General features: G+C 41.3%; 1 protein-coding gene across 2 annotated transcripts in view; it reads right to left on the reverse strand.

Annotated features, from left to right (window-relative positions):
- Nucleotides 1–21,571, reverse strand: part of FBP2 (fructose-bisphosphatase 2) — a 66,613-nt gene that overhangs the window by 38,148 nt on the left and 6,894 nt on the right. For both annotated transcript variants that reach the window (XM_054689049.1, XM_037493841.2), the window contains exons 2-3: nucleotides 19,541–19,703; nucleotides 16,508–16,600 (exon numbers count right to left, since the gene is read on the reverse strand). In XM_054689049.1, coding sequence (XP_054545024.1) covers nucleotides 16,508–16,600; nucleotides 19,541–19,703 — 256 coding nt within the window. The remainder of the gene's footprint in view (nucleotides 1–16,507; nucleotides 16,601–19,540; nucleotides 19,704–21,571) is intronic.

Genomic DNA, 21,571 nt, shown 5'->3' on the forward strand with positions numbered 1-21,571 from the left:
CTCCTTGTTATAAAAAGATATTGAAAAATTGGTTAATTAGGGCTTCCTTGGTGGTGCAGCAGGTTGAGGGCAGTGCTGTGGAGCTGTCTGCAGCTTCTGCAGTGTGGGCTCGATTCCAGGCTGACCAGGGAGATACCCATATGGCACAGCAGACCTCTCCTGTCGCACCCACAGCTCCCCTCAGCAGTGTTTTTGGTCCGTTTGCCTGTTCTACTACCCGCTCTGTCTCTGGTGAATTCTCTAACCCTCCTGTGCCTCCAGCCTGTACCCCAGTTCTTGTATAAATAAATAAATCTTAAAAAAAAAAACAACTTGGTTAAATAGATATGCCAAATGTAAACTAATATCTAAGTTCAAGCCAAAGGGTTACTCTTAATTTGATGTAGTACCAGCTGTTTATCTTTGCCTTCACTGTTTATCTTTGCCTTCGCTATCACTGCTTTGGGTGAGGAGTCTTTAAAGATGTTACTGAGGTGTATGTCATATAGTGTTTCGCCTACATTTCCTTCTATATATTTTATGGTTTCAGGTCTTATGTCTAGTTCTTTAATACATTTTGAATTGGTTTTTGTGCATGGTGTGAGGTAGTAGTCAAGCTTCAAATTGCTTCAACCACCGTGGAAAGCTGTGTGGAGATTCCTCAACCTGCTAAAGATGGAGCTTCCATATCATCCAGCAATTCCACTCCTAGGTATTTACCCAAAGGACACAGAAACATTAATTCAAAAGGGCACCTCCACCCCTATGTTTATAGCAGCACTATTTACAATAGCTAAGCTATGGAAACAACCCAGATGCCCATAAAAGATGACTGGATCAAGAAGATGTGGTACATATACACAATGGAATATTACTCGGCAATCAAAAAAGATAAACTCATGCAATTTGCAGCAACATGGATGGAGCTGGAAGGGATCATGCTCAGTGAAATTTGCCAGAAAGGAAAAGAAAAATACTGGATGGTCTCACTCACGGCAGGAATTTAGAAAACCTAAATAAGGGATCAGAGAAAAGACTAATTATAATAAAGTAAAAATCAAAATCAACAAGCAACTATAAACCAGAGACCCATCACAAGGGGGTAGTGGGGAGGAGGGATTAGGGTCAAAATAAGGGGGGGTGGGAATTGTATGAGGATTATAACCAAGATTAAAATACGTACACTGTGCAAAAATGACAAATTATGTAAAAAAATATATAAAAGAAAAAAAGAGAAAAAAGTAAAAAAGAGTTACTCTTAAAAATACAAAGCTCGTTTTACCTAAAGGAGTTACTAAAAAGCTGAAATTTAATCAATTAAAGTTTCTCAGTGTCTTCACAAATAAAACAACTACTTCTTAAGATTAATACACATGGCCAAGTTTTTAAATGAAAATCAAGAGTTCTCTGTGTCTTTTTTTTTTTTTTTTAACCTCTGGAGGATTAACTACAAATGGCACCTATAAAAAATCCCAAATTTTGAGATCACAATTTAGAACTTTGGTAAACAAGAACTAGTTAAGAATTTGATGGTTTAGTGTGAAGCATGCATGTCTTAAGATTATAATTTTGGGTATCAATACTTCTATGTTTGAATATACTTAAGAAAAGTTCATGGTATTCAACAAAAAAGGAGTAATTAATCTGTTCTATATATTAACAAAGTTAATATCTAAACTTTTCTTGATAAAGTTCCTTTCTAGAAAGATTAAGCCACTTATCTTTGCCTCTTGGAGAAAAAATAATTTTGTTCTCTGGGTAAATGCCCCAATTTGCTTTTTTCTTCCCCCTTGTCCTAGCCAAAAAACTGAAGGTGAAATCTAAAGCCATATGAATGAGCTACTCAGCTATACTGAGACTCTTACAAAAATGCAGGAAATGTACATTCTCTGATTTTTCTTGTTTTTATCGATCTATCTAGTGCTTGCCTAAGAAGAAACTTGGTGTATGGGATTGTTACATATTCAACTCCGCAATTAATTTATAATTCCAGTCCTAAGAAAAAACTAAAGCCACAACTGATATCTTCACTTTAAATTTGTTTTTTAATCATTATTTAAATAGTGGCCAGTGGGCCTCCTCAGTGGTGCGGTGAGTTGCGCTCCACACTGTGAAGCTGTCCGCAGCCTCTGCAGCACAGGTTCAATTCCTGGCCGGCCAGCAAGAAACCCACATGGCGCAGCAGACCTCTCCTGCCTCGCCCGCTGCTCCCCTCAGCAGTGTCTTCCATCTGTCTGCCTGTTCTGCTCCCCACTCTGTCTCCTGTGAATCTTCTCACCCTCCTGCACCTCTGACTGTATCCCAGTTCTTGTATAAATAAATCTTTTTTAAAAAATCTAAAAAAAAGAAATAAAAAAAGAAATAGTGGCCAAATGTCTTATAAAACTAAGGTTTTACTAAATTTAACAATGAAAATTTGTAAAATATATAAAATCATTTAAACTAAAAATTGTTGACTTTTCAGATTTACATTTTGCTCCTTATTGCAGGAAACTAAAATTTAATATCATATCACCTGAAATAAAATTAAAACATGTGTTTATATGTAAGTTGTCTAATCTAAAGGGATGGATAGCTATTACAATATTTTACAATCCAGAGATTAAAAACAATGATGGGGCCTCCCTGGTGGTGCAAGGGGTCAAGTCTCAGCACTGTGAAGCTGTCTGCAGCTACTGCATCATGAGTTCGATCCCCAGCCAGGGAGCTAACCCACATGGCACAGCAGACCTCGCCTGTCTCACCTGCTGCTCCCCTCAGCAGTGTATTTTGGTCAATCCATCTGTTCTGCTCCCTACTCTGTCTCTGGTGAATCTTCTCACCCCACCCCCACACCTCTGGCCTGCACCCCAGATCTTGTATGCATAAATAAATAAAATAAATCTTTAAAAAAATAAAAACAAGGATGTAATAACTTTAAATCCAAGTAAATGAGGTGTGTGTTTTAAATGGAAGGGCTGTAGTGGGAATGTACATTTTAAAGGTCCTGGAAAAAAATTAAATAAAATGGTTACCTTTGAAATGAAATGGTATTTAAAAAAGAAAAAAGAATCTGTTGAAGGTTTGAAAGAGGTATCTTAGGAAAAGAAATTTGATGTGCGCAAATGACTTGGTATTAGAATATTAACTTTAATATCAGCAGTGTACCTATGTAATACCAAACTTTAGTTCCTTTTTACATATGAAAAAATTAAGGTATTCTAAAACTGCTTTCACTAGCTTCCCATAATAAATTAAATACTGTTCAGGTAACCATGGAAAGCCTGGTGTTCTTTTACCCTCAGGTTACCTGAGAAAATTCTTACCCTATCAGCACTGCTGAGCCTTATCATAGAAACAGATCTATTCTTTAAAATCCTTGTCACTATGAGTAATTAAGTATCTTATAAAAATCTGTAAGTTTGTTAGTCCTATGACAGTATTTGCTAGACAATATTTGCTTCCCCTCACCCTCTCAGGTGTAGTCCCCATAAATGACACTGCCCATTGGTTGAACCCACAAAACTGGTTCTCAGGTCTCAAAGCTAGAATTTGGATTTAGGGGTATAGGGATATTATTTTTGTTACTTTTTCTCCTAAAAGACCTACTTTTTCTCCTAAAAGCCCTTTTTTCTAAAAGCCCTATGCCACCTGTTCCAGAAAACTCTTCCTGCTAAAGCTATGCTCACCTTCCTGCAACTCTCCCAATACCAGCCCTTACCTGTCTCTCCACTAAACTCCTATCCAGAACTTAAGTTTGAATAACAAGAAAGGGGAAGATGTGGGATCCTCAGTCCTCTTTGTTATCAGAATTATTGTCTTTGTGCCCAGGGTTCCTGCTGATCAAGCTAAAATGTAGAGTCAGGTAAGGGGCCTCTCACCAGGGCAAAATCCTGGTATGAGGAATATACCAGGAAACCAGTACCTACTGAAAACAGCTGGCAGACACTATGGTCAGATTAGCAAGATCAACTAGAATCTCTTATTGGTAAAGATTAGCAGAAAGTTAGATAAGAATAGGGATTAGAGAGAGTATGCTTTGATTAGCAGGAAGTATGGAGCTCCCCCAAGCAATAGCCCCTGGTCACTCCACCCTAGCTAGCCCCAGACCATAACACATCCCTGATAACACACCACCACACATGTACATTCCTCCATATACTTGCCCATCTTCTCTGAACCTGGTTCTAAATAAATATGAGACTGTCCATAGATCAAAGCTTCACTTTTTTAGGTGTAAGCTCCTCTTTGCTTCTCTCCACTTGGACTTTGAGTTGCCTTTCCTTCACTCTCCCACTGCTCCCAATGCTACCACTCCTCAAGGTGACATATAATGAACTGGATTGAACAAGGAATTAAATGGAACTGTAACAGGGTGGTCCCCAGGAAAGGGGGAGGTTCCCTGCCCCACCCAAGGGAGGGTGGAGCTGAGCAGGAAGAGGAGAAGCTGAAGAAGAGACTGAGGAAGGAAGCAGGATGGAGCCAGGAGACCTGGAGGAGGCGCGTGGAGCCTAGAGACACGTGAAGAAACTGTGCTTGTCTTTTGGTCGTGGACGGGGTGACACAGATGTGGGTGAGACCCATGGGGAGGTGACCATGGCAGCTTTTATCTTGATGTTGATTTTGCTCTTTTCCTTCCGGGCTTGTCTGGTTGTTTCTGACTCTTTTCTGTGGGTCCCCACTGGAAGATGCTTTAGACTTGTGGCAGGCTTTGGGGCCTTGCTCTGGGCCATTCCCATATGGATGGACTTTTACCCACGAGGGGATGGGTAACTTGTGGAACCAAGCTTAGCCGAGGTTTCGCCATTTTGTATATCCTCCACCTTAATATGTTATTCCTTGTCCAGCCGCATTCCGGAGATAGTTTCAGCAGTCACAACCCTCACTCCACTTGGTGACGAAAAAGCAGACCACACCAGCCGCCAATGAGGGCAGTCCTGTCCATAAATGGGACAGCATCTCTAACAGTCCAATCAGTTTGAAACTGTAACCGCGCGCGCCAAAATGCCTTTGTAGTAGCCAGTGAGTAATTGCCAGCTTCTTTCAAAGTCCGCGCCACTCGCGACCCTATAAGATACCCCTGCTTCCTCTGTTCGGGGCTCTCGACCTCTGCTGTTGCATCGGCGCGTGTCGAGGGCCCGGTCTCGAGCCCGTAATAAACTCCCTTTTGCATTTACATCAGCTGTCTTTGGATTCTTGGAGGCTATGCTCGCCGAGTCTGCTGATCTTGGGCACAACAAACTTTGGGTGCTTCATTTAGAAACTAGACTCTTTGCCTTACCTGTATTGTTTCCTAGTTTTATTAAAGTTCCTTCCCATTAAAGTCTCATATGTTTTGTGTTGATGCGGCGGATGGCAGAACCCATTTAGAATAGGCAGGTTTGCGGGGTTTGGGCTGCCCCTCTCCCTGCCCTGTAACAGATTTGGCGTCCAACGTGATTTAGGACAGAGCCATCTGTGGTTAGTCAGCCCCATGGGAAAATTGGGCTTCCCTATGGCACTGGCTACCATAAGCGCAAATGTGATTTTTGGTTTCTCCAGTGTGTTTGTTTCATATGTCGATTTGCTGTTGAAAAACTGGCTTGGGCTTTGTAAAGATTCTGTGTGTTTGTGTGTAATTTGTTTGTAGTGACTTGCTAAGAGATTTTAATTTGTGGATATTGTTCTGTGCCAGTTTTACTCAAAAGATTAGGCAGTACATTGGACCATGTGGCCAGATCAAAGATGGCGTCTGAGGCCACTTGGTGTGCTCTTGTAAAATTCAGAGGTTCTTGTTGCTAGGACTTTGGAACCTTTTTTTTTTCTTCCTTTTTGTAATCTCTGCTGTCTCATTAGCATTTCTAAAGGCAATAATTGTTCTTCAGTGGTATGTTGCTTTGTCTTTGGCTACTTCCTGCCCTCTGCCTGATGGATTTTGCAAGCCAATTGTGGAGCAGTGGTGTTTAAATTAGCAAATGTATGCCTGGGTGTTAAGGAAAGAGTAGCCTTAAGCAGTAACTGGTAATTGCTGGTATCCTTGATGGATTCTTGGAGATAACTTGAATTTTTGCAAAGTCTGGATCAGAAAAATTAACAAGATTTTGTCTGAGTCTGAAAGGATTTGCTGCTGTGAATTTTGTCTACACAATTTGTTTTGGGCATGTTTGCCATTTTGAATCCTGGATTTGTTCAATTGCTGGTGTAAGACAAGATTCTAAGTTTCTGCTTCCTACTGAGGAAGGTCTGTTATGGAAAGCACTCTTTAGGGTGCATCATGTAACTGTACCAGGTTTTCATACCTGTGTTGTTGTTGTCCCTCCCTAGTGTGGGGGAGGTGTAATTTGTGCTTAGATGTTTAATCTGCTCTTTCAGCTTCTGTCCCAGAGTGGCTAACAGAAGTAAGGAGATGACTCCTTTTAATTGAAAGTTAATTACTGATAATTTGATTTTGCTTTTTCAGGTTCTATTCCAGGAAACCCAAGGATTTCCTGCTTGGTGGCTAACAAGAGATGACTCCTTTTGCTTAAAAGTTTACTTTTGCTCTTTCAGCTGCTGTACAGAATACCCCAGGATTGACTTCTAACAAAAAGTCTTCAACACTGAAAACCCTAAGGTGATAAACAAGGTCATGTAACTCTTGTGGTTAATAAAACTTTTCCTTCCTATTTCCAAAGTCTTAGGTTTGTAGGATGACAACTGGAAATTTTTCTGCCAGCAACACTCCACATTTTTTTTGGACTTTGACATTTTTTTTTCTGAGCCTATGGAGTAAAACTGCAGTTACATAACATATTCTACGTGGCATAACTAAATAAAAAAAACTGTCTTTGTCTATATGTTGTATGTCTGTATGTCCTTGTGTCTAACTGTCTTGACCTCCAGTGATTGACAAATTGGTATACATGGTGCCCATAGACATTGAAAAAAAAAAAAAGAGTCTCCAGTTAAGAGAAAAACTAAAAGTTATGGTTTGATTGTCAACATTGTGCTACTGAACTAAGCCGGTGCCTTCATAGAGATTGAATATTGTTTCTGTTATTTTTCTGATATTTATGGCAAAGCTTCCCAGAAATCTAAATTCAAGTACAAATTTGGTAGCCTGTCATTTGACTGATGCAAGGAAATTTTGTGGAACCTCAGTAGAGCTCCTGAGACACTCCACGAAGTTTCTCCTTTTCCTCCTGGAAAGGCATTACATGAATTTGTTCTATTTGGCTTTTACCTAATGAAGTAAAACTGGAAGGGAAGCATTGTCACTTGGGAAAATGGTAAAACTTTGGTATGTACAAAATGTTAACAGTAGTTTTCTAAAATGTGTATGAAAAAACCTCTCAGTATCTGGTATGTATGTAAATTGTCAATGGTGATTGTCACCTTGTAATATTGTCTGATTCAATTGTTTCACATCTACAGAAATTGTTTCTGGAAATATAGGGAGAAAAGGTCTCAACAGATTCCTATTGATGGAACTGTTGAGAGTAAAAAACTTTCCTACAAAGGACTGAATAGACCTGGAAATACACCTGACATTTACTAAGGTTTCTTTGACATAATACTGGAAATTTTTTTATGCATTCTGTCCTGAATCCACGTAGTTTTTGTTTTGTTTTATTTTGAGTAACCAGGATCTGCAGAAAGGTTGCAATTTTTTTTTCCAGCAAAGCTAACTTGTCACATTTTCTCTCCCCTTGATACCAACACGGCATACAAATAGTGGTAGTAATTTTGCTACTTATCTTAGAGTCTGTTTTTGCATAACTTACATAGGGATTTTGCCTGTTTTAACAAAAAAATTGGACGTGAGTTTGATTGTGTGGCTTTGTATGGAGTTCTTCCAAAAAGTTGAAAAAGAGCTGAACCAAGAAGAGGAGAACCTGTTTGCCTTGTTTGTAGGGTTCCAGAGACCTCCAAAGAAGGTGAGGAAGCTTGCCTCCATTGGCAGGACTGGACAACCCGGCCAACGAAAATGCCCTGGTACCCTCGAGAAGAGGAAAGCCCAGGTGGAGTCTGATGAGACCAACTTTATACCCGAAGCATACATCGACTGGATGTCACCGGTTCGCTCTGATCCTGTATGGAGTATTTCAGCAAAGCCAGCTAAACATTGCTGTTAGTTATTTCTGCCCTGTGATTTTATGCAAAAATAGGAAAAATGGTTTAAAAGTAGATTTAATTTGCAAACTTTTGCTATGTTGTTAAAGTTTGGGATCAAGGTTGAGAGAATTCATTTTTGCATTAGTTGAACCATTTTAACATTTTTTCCCGGTGATTTTGATATATTTGCTATCTTGTTTTAGCCAATGCTCCAACTTTTTTTCTTTTGGCTTGGATAATGGACTATTTTTAAGTAATGAAACTGTCATACTGGACATTCATGGACAATGCTGCTGACTAATTGTTGCTTCTCTTACACACATTGTAACCCTGAAAAAAGACTGTCTCCTAAGACTACACCCTGAGATCTGTGCCACCATAGATATGGTGGAATAAAAATTAAAAGGGGGGATTGTAACAGGGTGGTCCCCAGGAAAGGGGGAGGTTCCCTGCCCCACCCAAGGGAGGGTGGAGCTGAGCAGGAAGAGGAGAAGCTGAAGAAGAGACTGAGGAAGGAAGCAGGATGGAGCCAGGAGACCTGGAGGAGGCGCATGGAGCCTAGAGACACGTGAAGAAACTGTGCTTGTCTTTTGGTCGTGGACGGGGTGACACAGATGTGGGTGAGACCCATGGGGAGGTGACCATGGCAGCTTTTATCTTGATGTTGATTTTGCTCTTTTCCTTCCGGGCTTGTCTGGTTGTTTCTGACTCTTTTCTGTGGGTCCCCACTGGAAGATGCTTTAGACTTGTGGCAGGCTTTGGGGCCTTGCTCTGGGCCATTCCCATATGGATGGACTTTTACCCACAAGGGGATGGGTAACTTTGGGTGCTTCATTTAGAAACTAGACTCTTTGCCTTACCTGTATTGTTTCCTAGTTTTACTAAAGTTCCTTCCCATTAAAGTCTCATATGTTTTGTGTTGATGCGGCGGATGGCAGAACCCATTTAGAATAGGCAGGTTTGCGGGGTTTGGGCTGCCCCTCTCCCTGTCCTATAACAGAACCATAAAATTTGGAACAAAATGGCAGTAACAGATTTTACATATTAATAGTCACTCTAAGTATCAACAGCCTGTACTCACTGATAAAAAGATATAGAGTATCTAGTTGGATTAGGAAACAGAATTCAGCAATCTGCTCCTCCCAGTTCTACAGAGAGCCTCCTGTTGCTTTTGCAGTGCCAGTGCACACCTCAGACACAATGGTGATGTTCCGTGTGAATAGATTTGGCCAGATTTGGCATCTGGTCCCCAGGACTGCTTTTATTTCTGGGAAAGTAGATATTGTTGTCATCAATAACCCCCTCATTGATCTCAACTACGTGGTCTACGTTGATCTCAACTACATGGACTACACATGCAATCATACTGGAACCATAGTTTAATGGCATAGTCAAGGCAGAAAACAGGACAGTCATCAATGAATAGTCCATTGTCATCTTCCAGGAGTGAGATCCTGCCAGCATCAAATGGGGCAATGCTGGTGCTGAATATGTTATAAAGTCAAATGCTGTCTTCACTAGCCTAGAGAAGAGTGAGTCTCACCTGACGCATGGGTTGAAAAGGGTTATCTTCTCTGCCTTTTGCAAATGTCCCACATTAGTGATGGATAAGAAACACAAGAAGTGCAACAAGTCCCTCAAGATTTTTAGCAATGCTTACTGCACTATGAACTGCTTACCCCCTAAACCCCCACCCCCAGCCAAGGTCATCCATGATAACTTTGGCATCATGGAGGTATTCATGACCATAGTCCATGCCATCACTGAAACCCAGAAGACTGGGTATGGCCCCTCTAGAAAGGGCTGCCCAGAATACCATACCCACTTCTGGAACCACCCAGGCTGTGGACCAGGTCATCTCTGACACACCAGTGTGTTAGTTGTATATCTGACTTTCCACCTGAAGAAAGCTTCCAAATACAATGACATCAAGAAATGGTAAAGCAGGTATCACAAGTCCCCTGAGGGCCAGGTTGTGTCCTGCAATTTTAACAGTGACACTTACTCCTCTACCTTCAATGCTGGGGCTGGCCTACCCCTCAATGACCACGTTGCTAAGTTCATTACCTTGTATGATGATGAATTTGGCATATAAGGTGGCTGACTACATATTCCACATGGCCTTCAAAGAATAAGAGTTCCTGGACCACCAGCCCCAGTGAGAAGACAAGAGGAAGAGAGGTGCCCTCAGCTGCTGAGAGTCCATCCCCCAATCATCCACACTGATAACCTGACATGTCACAGTTCCATCCCAGACCCCCTGAAGGAGGGAGGAGCTTAAGGATCTCTGCTCTGTCATGCATCATCAATAAAGTGCATTGTACCCAGCAAAAAGAAAAAATGGGATGGGGAAGGCAGAATTCAACCTTCTGCAGCTGCCAGGAAATGTACCTTAGTTCCAAGGATAAACATGCACTGAAAGTAAAGGATGAAAAACAATCCTGCAAGGAAATGGCTCCCAAAGGAAGGCAGGAACAGCTACACTTATCTCAGCTAAAATAGACTTCCAGCTTAGAAAGGTAACAGGAGATAGGGATGGATGCTATATAATGATTAAGGCATCAATACAATGGGAAATCATAACACTCATCAATATTTACTCATCAAACAAAAGAGCACCAAAGTACATCATACAACTACTATTATATCTGAAAGCAGACACTGGAGAAAACATATATGTGGTTGAACACTTCAACACACCACTCACTCTCACCAATGGACAGATCAATGAGACAGAAAATAATTAAGGACATATTTACCCTAAAGCAAGAACTAGACTGCATGAGTTTAATAGACATTTTAAGGACACTGCTTCCCCCAAAAAAAGCCAAATACACTTTTTTTCTCAAGAGTACATGTGTCATTGTCTGAGATTGACCACATCCTGGATCACAGGGGAAGCATCAACAAATTCATTAAGATTGAAATCATAGCAAGAATATTTTTTTTTTGACCATAATGGTACAGAACTACAAGTCAACTTCAAAAAGAAAACAAAGAAATAACTCTAATGCGTGGTGAATGTACAATACACCACTGAACAACCACTGGATTAATGAGTAAATCAAAGAAGAAAACAAAGAAAATACCTTTAGACAAATGATAATGAGGACACACCCTATAAGAACATATGAGACAGGGCCTCCCTGGTGGTGCAGGCAGTTGAGCGCAGCGCTGTGAAGCTGTCTGCAGTCTCTGCAGTGTCGGTTCGATCCCTGTTGACCTCGGAGCAACCCACATGGTGAGCAGACCTCTCCTGTCTTGCCCACTGCTCCCCTCAGCAGTGTATTTTGTCAGTCTGCCTGTTCTGTTCCCTGTTCTGTCTCTGGTGAATCCTCTCACCCTCCTGCGCATCTGGCCTGTACCCCTGCTCTTGTATAAATAAAATAAACCTTTTAGAAAAAAAAAAAAAGAACATATGGGACATAGCAAAAGCAGTTCTAAGAGGGAATTGTATAGCAATACAGGCCCACATTAAGAAACTACTAAGAGTCCAGATAAACAAACTTGTCTCTCATCTCAAGGAACTAAAAAAAGAAGAACAAAGAAATCCAAAGCCAGTAGAAGGAAGGAAAAAATAAAAATCACAGCAGATATACATGAAATAGAAATTTAAAGGTACAGCCCAAAAGCTCAATGAAACCAAAAGCTTGTTCTTTGAAAAAAATAAACAAAATATACAAACCTCTGGCTAGGCTTACTAAGAAAAAAAACAGAAAACTCAAATAAATAGCATCAAAAATAAAAGAGAAGTTACAACAGAGACTGCAGAAATTCAGAGGATAGTAAGAGATTACTATGAACATTTACATGCAAACAAATTCAACAACCTAAATGAGATGGACAGATTCTTAGAATTATATAATCATCCAAGACTGAATAGGCCAGAAATAAAAAATCTGAACGAACTAATTACAAGTAAGGAAATAGAAACAGTAATCAAAATTCTCCCAGGAAACAAAAGTCCAGGATAAAATGGCTTCACAAGTGAGTCCTACCTACCAAACCTTCAAAGATAAACTAGTATCTACTCAAACTCTTACTCAAAAAAAAAAAAAAATCTTCCAAACATATTTATGAGATCAACATTACGCTAATACCAAAACCAAAGACAACAGAAAGAAAGAAAACTACAGACCAATCTCCCTAATGAGATTTAAAAATCCTCAATAAAGTCCTAGCCAAATAAATCCAACAATGCATTAAAAATATTTCACACCATGACCAAGTGGGAATTATACCAGGAATACAAGGGTGGCTCAACACCCAAAAATTAATCAATGTTATTCACCACATAAATTAAAGGAAAGGAAAAGCCACATGATAATATTAACAGATGCTGAAAAGATCTGATAATCTTCAGCATCAATTTATGATGAAACCCTTAAAACACAGCACATCCTCCAGATCCACTCATCTGTTCTGGGGCATTTAGGATGTTTCCATATCTGAGTCATTTTAAATAGTGCAGCTATGAACATAGGGGTGCAGCTTTCCTTTTGAGTTAGTGTTTTTGTGTTCTTTGGGTAGATACCTACGAGTGGAATTGCTGGACCACATGGTAAATCCATTTTTAGTCTTTTGAGGAAATACACACTTCTTTCCTTAGGGGCTGGACGAGTCTACATTCCCACCAACAGTGTAACAGTGCTCCCTTTTCTCCACATGATGGAATACTACCCAGAAATAAAAAAAAGATAAACTCACACCATTTTTGTCAACATAAAGTGATCCAGAAGGAGAAAGATAAATACTGGATGATGTTACTTATATATGGAATATAGGGAAACCAAGCAAAGGATTAGACAAACTTTAAAACCAATCCTTGAAAGCTTGCCAGAGATCTGAGCATCCAGGTGTACAGAGGAAGGGAGAATACAATGGGTGGAGGGAGGAAGACAGAGAGCTCAGTGGACTATGGTGGGGGACTACAGGTTCTTTGGTGTTGAGAAAGCTATGGTGACTACCCCGGAGAGGAGAAAACCTATAAAGAAATAGCCAAGGATGTAAAATCATGGTGTATCATTAATTTCAAAGTAGCTTTAAAGTAAATTATATGCAATTCTGTAAACCAATGTTATCTCAATAAAAAAATAAGAAATCACACGTTAGTATGTGGAAAGGGAAACTCTTAAGCACTATTGATAGATATACAAATTGGTGCAGTCACTCTGGAAAACAGCACAGAGTTTCCTCAAAAATCAACTACTATATAATTCAGCAATTCTATATCTGGACTTATATCCAAAGAAAATGAAATCACTATCTCAAGGAGATACCTGTACTCAAAGAGATACCTTCTTTATAGAATTATTTACAGTAGGCAAGATTTGGAAATAATGTAAGCACCCATTACTGAATGAATAAAGAAAATGTACATACATACACACATACAAAATTGTCCAGCCATTAAATAAAAAAGAAAATCCTGCCATTTGCAACATGGATAGACCTTGAGGACAATATGCTAAGTGAAATAAGTCAGACATAGAAAGAAAAATACTGTGTGATCTCACTTCAGTGTGGAATCTGAAAAATAATGGGCTCTTAGAAACAGAACATATTGGTGGTTTCCAGGCAGAGGGAGAAGTGGTTGAGGGAGAAATGGATGAATATGATCAAAAGGTACTAATTTCCAGTTATGAGAAATAAGTTCTGGAGATATAACATACAGCATGTGACTATAGTTAATAACAATATATTGTATATTTGAATGTTGCTATCAACAGTCTTTAAAGTTCTCATGGTAAGGGAAAAAATGTTTAACTATGTGTTGGATGTTAATTAAATTTATTGTGGTGATTATTGTGGTGATTAACTTGCAGGTGAACAGAGCAGCACCTGCCTCATGCTCAGCAGAATCAGACATAATGATGAAACTGATATTTAAAAATACCTCAAAGATAACTGGTGTCTTTTTGCAGAATATCATGGCTATCACACCATCTATCCTTTAATTTTTATTTCTAAGTTGTAAGTAAAATGCAGAAATAAATCTACTTTCCTTACAAAGCTTATTTTTGCTTAACCTTGAACCATCCTCTTAGTTTCTAACTTTCTCAAATAACAGAGAAAATGTCTTGTGTCATTCTCTCTGGCTCCCTCAGCAAAAACCTTTTCTCTATTCACAAGTGAAAAAGAGAAATACCAACTGGTTCAGCAACACCCACTAAGGTTTCTTGTAATACAGGCTGGCTTAGTTTCCATTTTGCTTTTGAAGATGAGTAATAGAGCACTTCCCTATCTCTTGCTACTCCTCCCAAAAAGATAGTTCAGGTTAACTCACATATTCTGCTAAGGTTAGTTTTCTGCTAAGCTTTTACCCCTGAAAACCAACTTCTGGCACTCCTTTTTTTGGACCACTATCAGCCAAACACAGATATATTACGTTATCAGTATCAACAGACAAACATTAGATGGTATGGCGCATGCCCGATTCTCCCAAGTTTATAATCTAGGAGTCCTAAGAAAGTCATACATGGAAAATTAACTATACATAATTAGTGCCAAATCAGTAGGAAAGCGTTACCTACAGTTTGTTTGCTGGTTATTAGTCTAGTGGAGATGTCGTATTCACATGGAGTCAGGGATGGGTCTCTAAGACCAGCCAGAAGGCAGGAGTAGGGTAAGGAAAAATGTCAGGCTTTTCTGCCCTCCCACCATCAGGATAGATGATGGATCCTTGCACTCCTGAATGCATGCCTGATGGCGAGCACCTGGAGTAGGGTGTGGGCATAGGTAGATGGGGGATTCACCTGGGCTGAGACTGGGCTTTTAAGGTCAGCGTCATGGGGACGCCAGCAGAAGCCAAAAGAGAAGCCAAGAAAGAAGTAGCAGAAGCAGAGAACACCAAGAGCCCAGATAGAGTGAAGACTTGCTGGGGGGCTGGGAGGACTGCCAGCCTCCCGGCCCCCCAGCAACCTTGCCTGCTGTGTACAGGGTAAATCCCAATAAAAGGCCTGCAAAAAACCACTGAGGGCTCCGACTCCTCCTTTATCCATTCTGCATGGGATCATAGAAAACCTGCTCTGTGTCCATTCCTGACCTTACAGCAGGTCACCAGCTGGACCCTGAAGAAACACAAGTGCCCTTGGCGTCCTCCAAGAAGCCCCAAGGGCAAAGACACAGCCACTCTGATTAGACTGAGGAATAATCCCTAAATTAAAGCTTATTCGGGATTATGTAGCCTGACATGAAGTTTCTGTTCCTACCGACTGGCCACAGACCAACCGATAAGATCATTTCTGTCATTAGATGTGTGGATAGAGGTGGGTATGTTCCAACACCTGGCAAAGGAGAGCTCTGCAGATGGCATTAGGGTTACCAGTTCAAACTAGGGAGAGTAGTCTGGATTATCCAGGAGGACCCAATTAATCCAATGACTCCTTAAAAGCAGTGGCTAGAGGAAGCGTTGATGAGGCAAAGTGGGTGTGTTAGAGAGCACTTCTTTAGAAGAATGCAAATGATTTGGCCTGCCTGTTGGCTTTCAGGACATAGAAGTCAAATACCAGGGAATGCAGAAAATCTCTAGAAGGTAAGGCTGGTTAGCTGGTTAGCCCCAACACTGGTTAGCAAAAAATAAGGATCTCCATCCTGTGACAGAATGGAACTAATTTCTGCCAACAACCTAAATGAGCCTGGTAGCTAATTCTCCTTGAACCACACCCTCATCACCCCTCAAAAAACCCCCACCACCTGGAGTCTCTCACTAGGAGGCCAGGCAGGCTGATACCTAGGTTGTAGCCTTATGAGCCCCCAAGCAGAGGATCCAGATTTTCCTGTAGACTCTCAACCTACACAACTGGAGGATAAGAAATGGGTGCTATTTTAAGCTTCTAAATGTTTGGCAAATAGGGTCTCCCTGGTGGCACAAGGGGTTAAACACAGCACTATGAAGCTATCTGCAGCCTCTGCAGCAAAAGTTCGATCCCTGGCCAGCCAGCACAAGTTCGATCCCACATCGAGACCTCTGTCTCACCTTTTGCTCCCTTCCAGCTGTGAATTTCAGTCAGTCTGCCTGTTCTGCTCCCCACTCTGTCTCTGGTGAATCCTCTCAACCCCCACCTCTGGCCTGTACCCCTATTCTTGTATGCATAAATAAATAAATCTTTAAAAAATGTGTGGCAAATTTTTACAGCAACTATAGAAAACAAATGTGGTAAGACTGGAGATACATCAATAAGAAATAACGGGACCTTCAGAAGCTGCCTGGAACCTAATACATGTCTAACATTGAGTTCCATCCATATTTTCAAAATAAGGCCCCATTTACCATGATGAATATTTTAAAGTTAATGCTGTGAAGAAAGTAAGGAAAATTTACCAATTCAGTTTTCCAATGAGGAGCCCTTTGATTGGACCAAGGTTGGTTATCTGCAGTAGTGGAAGGACAGAAATTAGAATTCCAGACTAGATGCTCCTACTCAGGAACCTTCCAGAAACTGCCAGAGGAGGGAGGCTTTAAAGATCTCCTTACCTTTCTGTAGATGGCAAATATGGTTCCAATGGAGGCTAAGCAGTCGATGTTGGAAGATCCATCCAGAGGGTCAAAACAGACCACATATTTCCCCTAAACTCAGAGCAGAGAAGAAATACCTGGTCAGATCATCTTCTGATCAACACTTCACATAAGTTGCCATGTGCAGCAAATAACACTACAGCAAAGAGAAGTGTAGGGCAAGAGGATACCCTCATCCAAATATGCAATTTCTTCAGGTGGGCAGAGTGTATCAGTATAAATGAATTGTGCAGCTTGGGTTCAATCTGTCCATAAACAGATTAGTTGAACCCACAAAGGGTCTGCATCCCCACCCCAAATAGCTCCCCCCCACCAAAACTGATCTTATTTCTTTACTATATTGGTCTGCTCTGGCTCTGCCTCCTCTCCTGCACTGGGGACTTAGAGATATGAGGGTGAAAGGAAACCAGGTTTGAAAGTAGTACCTTCTGAGGAAGAGATAAGGAAGCTAGGACTAGCTTTAACTGTGTCAACAATCAGGTTAGTTCTTGATTTAGTTCTTTCTATTTTTTTCCTTGAGCAATAAGGGAGGGGGTAGGATTATTCATAAACTTGGAAATTCCCCATCCTCTCTGTCCAACTTTGTCCATTCATCCATATATGCATTCTCTCAACATATTTATTGAACATCTAGAATAAGTTTGAAAGCAGACATGGCACATTCAAGAGCTAGCACTGAAGACCAGTGAGGCTCAGGTCAATTGGGAAAGAGCACAAGAATGCGGCAGGCTGTGCCTCCCAGGCTGTCTCTTGACATGGTCCGGGCATTGGGGGAGACTCCCGAGAAGAGGGGAGTTCCTGTGCTCCCCCAAAGAGGGAAAGTTGTACTTCCCAGAAGAGGGGAGTTCTTGCACTTCCCAAAGAAGATCTGAACTAGGGAGTCTCCATGGCAACACCTGCCAATGCTCCCCTCTTTGTTCTTGGTTAATGCTGAAGTAAGTTAGTTATAAATTGGCATGTGAAAACCTAATTCAGAACCCAGGTGACAGTTGGCTTATTGTTCTTACGCATGAACTATCACAAAAGAAGTAAAAATTGTTAAAGATATAGTTAGGAAAGAAATGTTTCGGCCCTGAGAACTATGGAGAACAAGCTTCCCTGAACCAGCTGTGCTTGGAAACCATAGTCTAACCTGGGGGGTACCTGTTTGAGGCAACAATACATCTCCTGGTGTATGCGAAAGGCCAACAGTTCTCAGGGTATGTGGAGGTTAGGAAATTCTAGTTAAGAGTTAGACTTCAGTAGAACTTACATATATTTGATGAGTTGTTTTAGATTACTTTGAAGTAATTGATATTAGGCTAGATGAATTGAAGACTAGAGAATGGGTTGATTTTAGTAATATAGCATAACAATGGACTTTCATGTCTACTCCAAAATTAGGAAGGCTTGACAGGATGATTGATTGTTACTGAACATTGTACTGTCTTAGACAATTGATTATGTTAGAAAAAGAGTTGTACCTAGGAGAGCAATTGTCCCTGTTGATTTTCTTAATCAGATTAAAGAAGTGTCCTTTTGTAGTATGAGATCAAGAGGGTCTTTGTATATTCATGAGAAAATATGTAATGATTGTCTCTGTTCTGCTTTGATGCTTATGCTGATGTAATCTCACCTTAAGGTATAAATGCTTATGCTGATGTAATCTTACCTTAAGGTATAAATAAAGACCTGCTGAGACCCTCAGTAGGAGATACTTGCACCAGAGAGGGTGTCTGTGTCTACCTCACTTCTACCTCTCTCCACTTCCCCTCAGCCCTCCGAAAAACTTCACCGATGCCGTCCTCTCCTTTCTGAGATCCCTGACACGACATCTCGCTGGAGCTGGTCTCCAGCACAAGAACATAGTGGTCTCAATTGCAGAAAGCACCAAAGATCAGTGCAGTGTGAATTTAAAGTTGAAAGTGATAGGTATGATTTAGCTTAAATTACGTGAGACAGCAAGAGTATGCACAGTACTTAGCATACAGAGAAGCTTAATAAATTTGACTTTACCCTTCCTGTCCTTCTGCCCATGCATCATGAAATGGTAGCTCAACCAGTGCCCAGCATTTATTCTGCCTTACTGTATCACAGCTGAACATGGGCTGAATTTTTTGACCACCAGCGAACCTCTCTCTATACTAAACTCTTTGTCAAACCATAGTAAATATGGCTACATTAACCAGGATCTTTATAGCTTCTTTACTACATTATTCCAGTAGTTTGTCAGATATGAAGAAATCTTTGCTGAAACCATCATCCCTTGGTGAAATAGGTGTTGGGGGCAGAGGTGGAATAAAAGTGAGAAGGGAAGAGTAAAAGACTCTTGCCAGGAACTCTACTTTTTACTGAACTTGAATTTAAAGGCCCCAAATTGCACTTGTTTGTTTTTATATATATATAAACTATTTTGCAATAGAGTCTTATTTATTTATTTAAGATTTATTTATTTATACAAGAACTGGGGTACAGTCAGAGGTGTGGGAGGGTGAAAGAATTCACCAGAGACAGAGTGGGAGCAGAACAGGCAGATGGACCAAAGACACTGCTGAGGGGAGCAGCGAGCAACGCAGGAGATGTCTGCGGCGACATATGGGTAGCTTCCTGGCCGGCGGGGAATTGAACCCGCGCTGCAGAGACTTTGGACAGCTTCACAGCGTGGTGCTCAACCCCCTGTGCCGCCGGGGAGGCCCAATTGCACTAGTTATATGTACATTAGGGGAAAACCCTTGAGCCCCACCACTGAGGTATTTCAGTAAATCACTCTGATGTATTTCCTGAGTGAGTCTCTGCCCTGCTATGGAGTCTTTTTTTTTTTTTCTTCACCAGACAGCATACCTCCAACTAAAAAAGTAGGCAAACCATTGATTCTGGAAATTAAAAAGTAAGCAATAAAGGGAAATCCAAGAAATGAAAGAAAAGCAAAGCAACCAAAGATTCTTCCCAGCTCAGTAGCGCCACTGCTACTGATAAAGATGGACATGTATCTCAGACCCCCTGCACACGTACCTGCCTGTCCTTGTTTGTGATAATCGCCTCCTTATTCTCTTCTGAGACCAGGACACAGGTGCTGTAGGAGGACTGGAGCATGTTGATCACCAGGGTATTGGACAACACGTCCAGTTTTTTCACCTCATCCCCTGTCACGTTCACACTTCCCGCAATTCCATACCTAAGAATAGAAAGGTTGAATGAAATAACTAAGTGAGCTGAAACTGGCAGAGATGCCCAGATGTTAAGACCACTGGCCTTCAGAGTTCCAGAATCTTCAAATTATCAATCCAGTTTCACAGTGCTAATTCTCAGCCTTGCTTCCTTCATACCTTGGGGATACCATCATTGTCCTTTATTCTCCTGATAAGCCTCACCGGAGTTCAATCTTACAGACCTGCATTGTGCATTGGAAGATGAAGACAATGTACATGAAGTCAGACACATTGCCATAATTAATGACTCCAGAGAGTAAAGGACCACAGTTTCCCAGCACTGGAATTTCACATATTTATTGATTATCTTGCCAGGATAGTGGTCTGCTGGGTGGGAAGGAAATTTGGGGATAAACAATAATTTAATTTGGTTCTTCACAATATTTTCATACAATATAAGAAATAACTCTACTATAAAAAGTCTAGCTTTCTGTTTTAGAGTATTAGTATTAAATAAAAATACAGCCCAGTTAATTGTGAAAACCTGATTGGTTTAATTAGACTATTTCTGAATTGAACAAAATCCCATCTAGCAAGTAGAAGAGAGCTCCAAAAAGCTATACAAGAGGAAAGGCTCTTACGGGCAGAAAAGGGGCGACATGGGGGAAGAGGGTGTTATTTCAGGATTAGGTAACCTACCTATGGGGAAATGGGAAAAGGCCTTGTGACAAATTATCTAGTCTGTCTTTGGGGAATAGAAAATATTTCCACATTGATGCTGACCAGAAAATCCTACAATTGTTAGGGGGAAATGATGTCCTGAGCTAATCCCATACAGGCTTTGTGGACTCCAACCCCAACCCAGACCAAAGCCATCAAGACTTTGGGAAAGACAAATCCCGTCACCACCAAAGGGAAGGTGGCTGGGACCTGAGGGTGGAGTTAAGCAGCCACGTTGGGTATAAAAACCAAACACATGGGCCTTGGGGTCTCTGGCTCTGTCGCTCGCCTCCTGGCTTCACGGCTCCTGGCTCACAGCCAGCACTCAGAGTGCCATTCGGGATTCCTGATCGGCGGATCGGGTAGGATGCATTTAAAATTTTGTCTCCCACTTTTCTCCCTGAGCTGTACATTTCCTCATTTGCCCTTCCCTTGTAAATAAACCTTTTATTAACCTTTCCCGTGTGCCTGCAGTAGAGCATTGATAAGTCCTTTTAAGTGCGCGGGTGAGGACCCACAGTCAGGCACCCCGTTTTGTATCGGGGCTGCCCTATAACACAATGACCAGTGAAGACTATATTCCTAGGCTGGGGGCAGGGCGGGGGTTGGCAGGAGGGGTGTTAACTCTTGGAGGGTTTGGCACACTTGTCTCCTTTTGGGGGCTTTTCTCATATCTCTTGTGGGAGGGGCAGTTTGAAAATGCCTGTTAGATCACACTCATCTCATCTAATTCCTGCAACCCCTAGAGTAGACTGCAGGTTCCAGCAAAGAAGCCCTGGCCTCTGTCCCTCGCCCCTTCACTCACTCAGTAAGTCTCGGTCCCCTGAACGACAGGGAACGCACTTGCCTTACACCCTGGATTTGCTGTCTTCCGCTCCAAGCTCTTCCCTCCAAGAGCCAGTCTATCACCCCATTTAAGCCTTTTTCATTCCAATATCTGCAAATATCCTGCGACCACCAACTCTCAGCAAGCTGCTCCTCTCCTTTTCACCTTCACTCTGGGCATTCCTTCCATGGGAACGCTGTCCACCACTGTCAGATTTTTCCTTTGTTCTGAAGCTTCCATGGTCTACCTTCAAGTTCCCACCACATACCAAGCACACTCCTGTCATTTCTGGCTCACAACCTGTTCAAGGGAATGTTCTTCCTGCTGGATTATCTATTCAATGAGGGC

This window comes from Talpa occidentalis, unplaced genomic scaffold, assembly GCF_014898055.3.
Source record: "Talpa occidentalis isolate TD23 unplaced genomic scaffold, MPIMG_talOcc4v2.1 talOcc4.7, whole genome shotgun sequence".
NCBI classification, from domain to species: domain Eukaryota; kingdom Metazoa; phylum Chordata; class Mammalia; order Eulipotyphla; family Talpidae; genus Talpa; species Talpa occidentalis.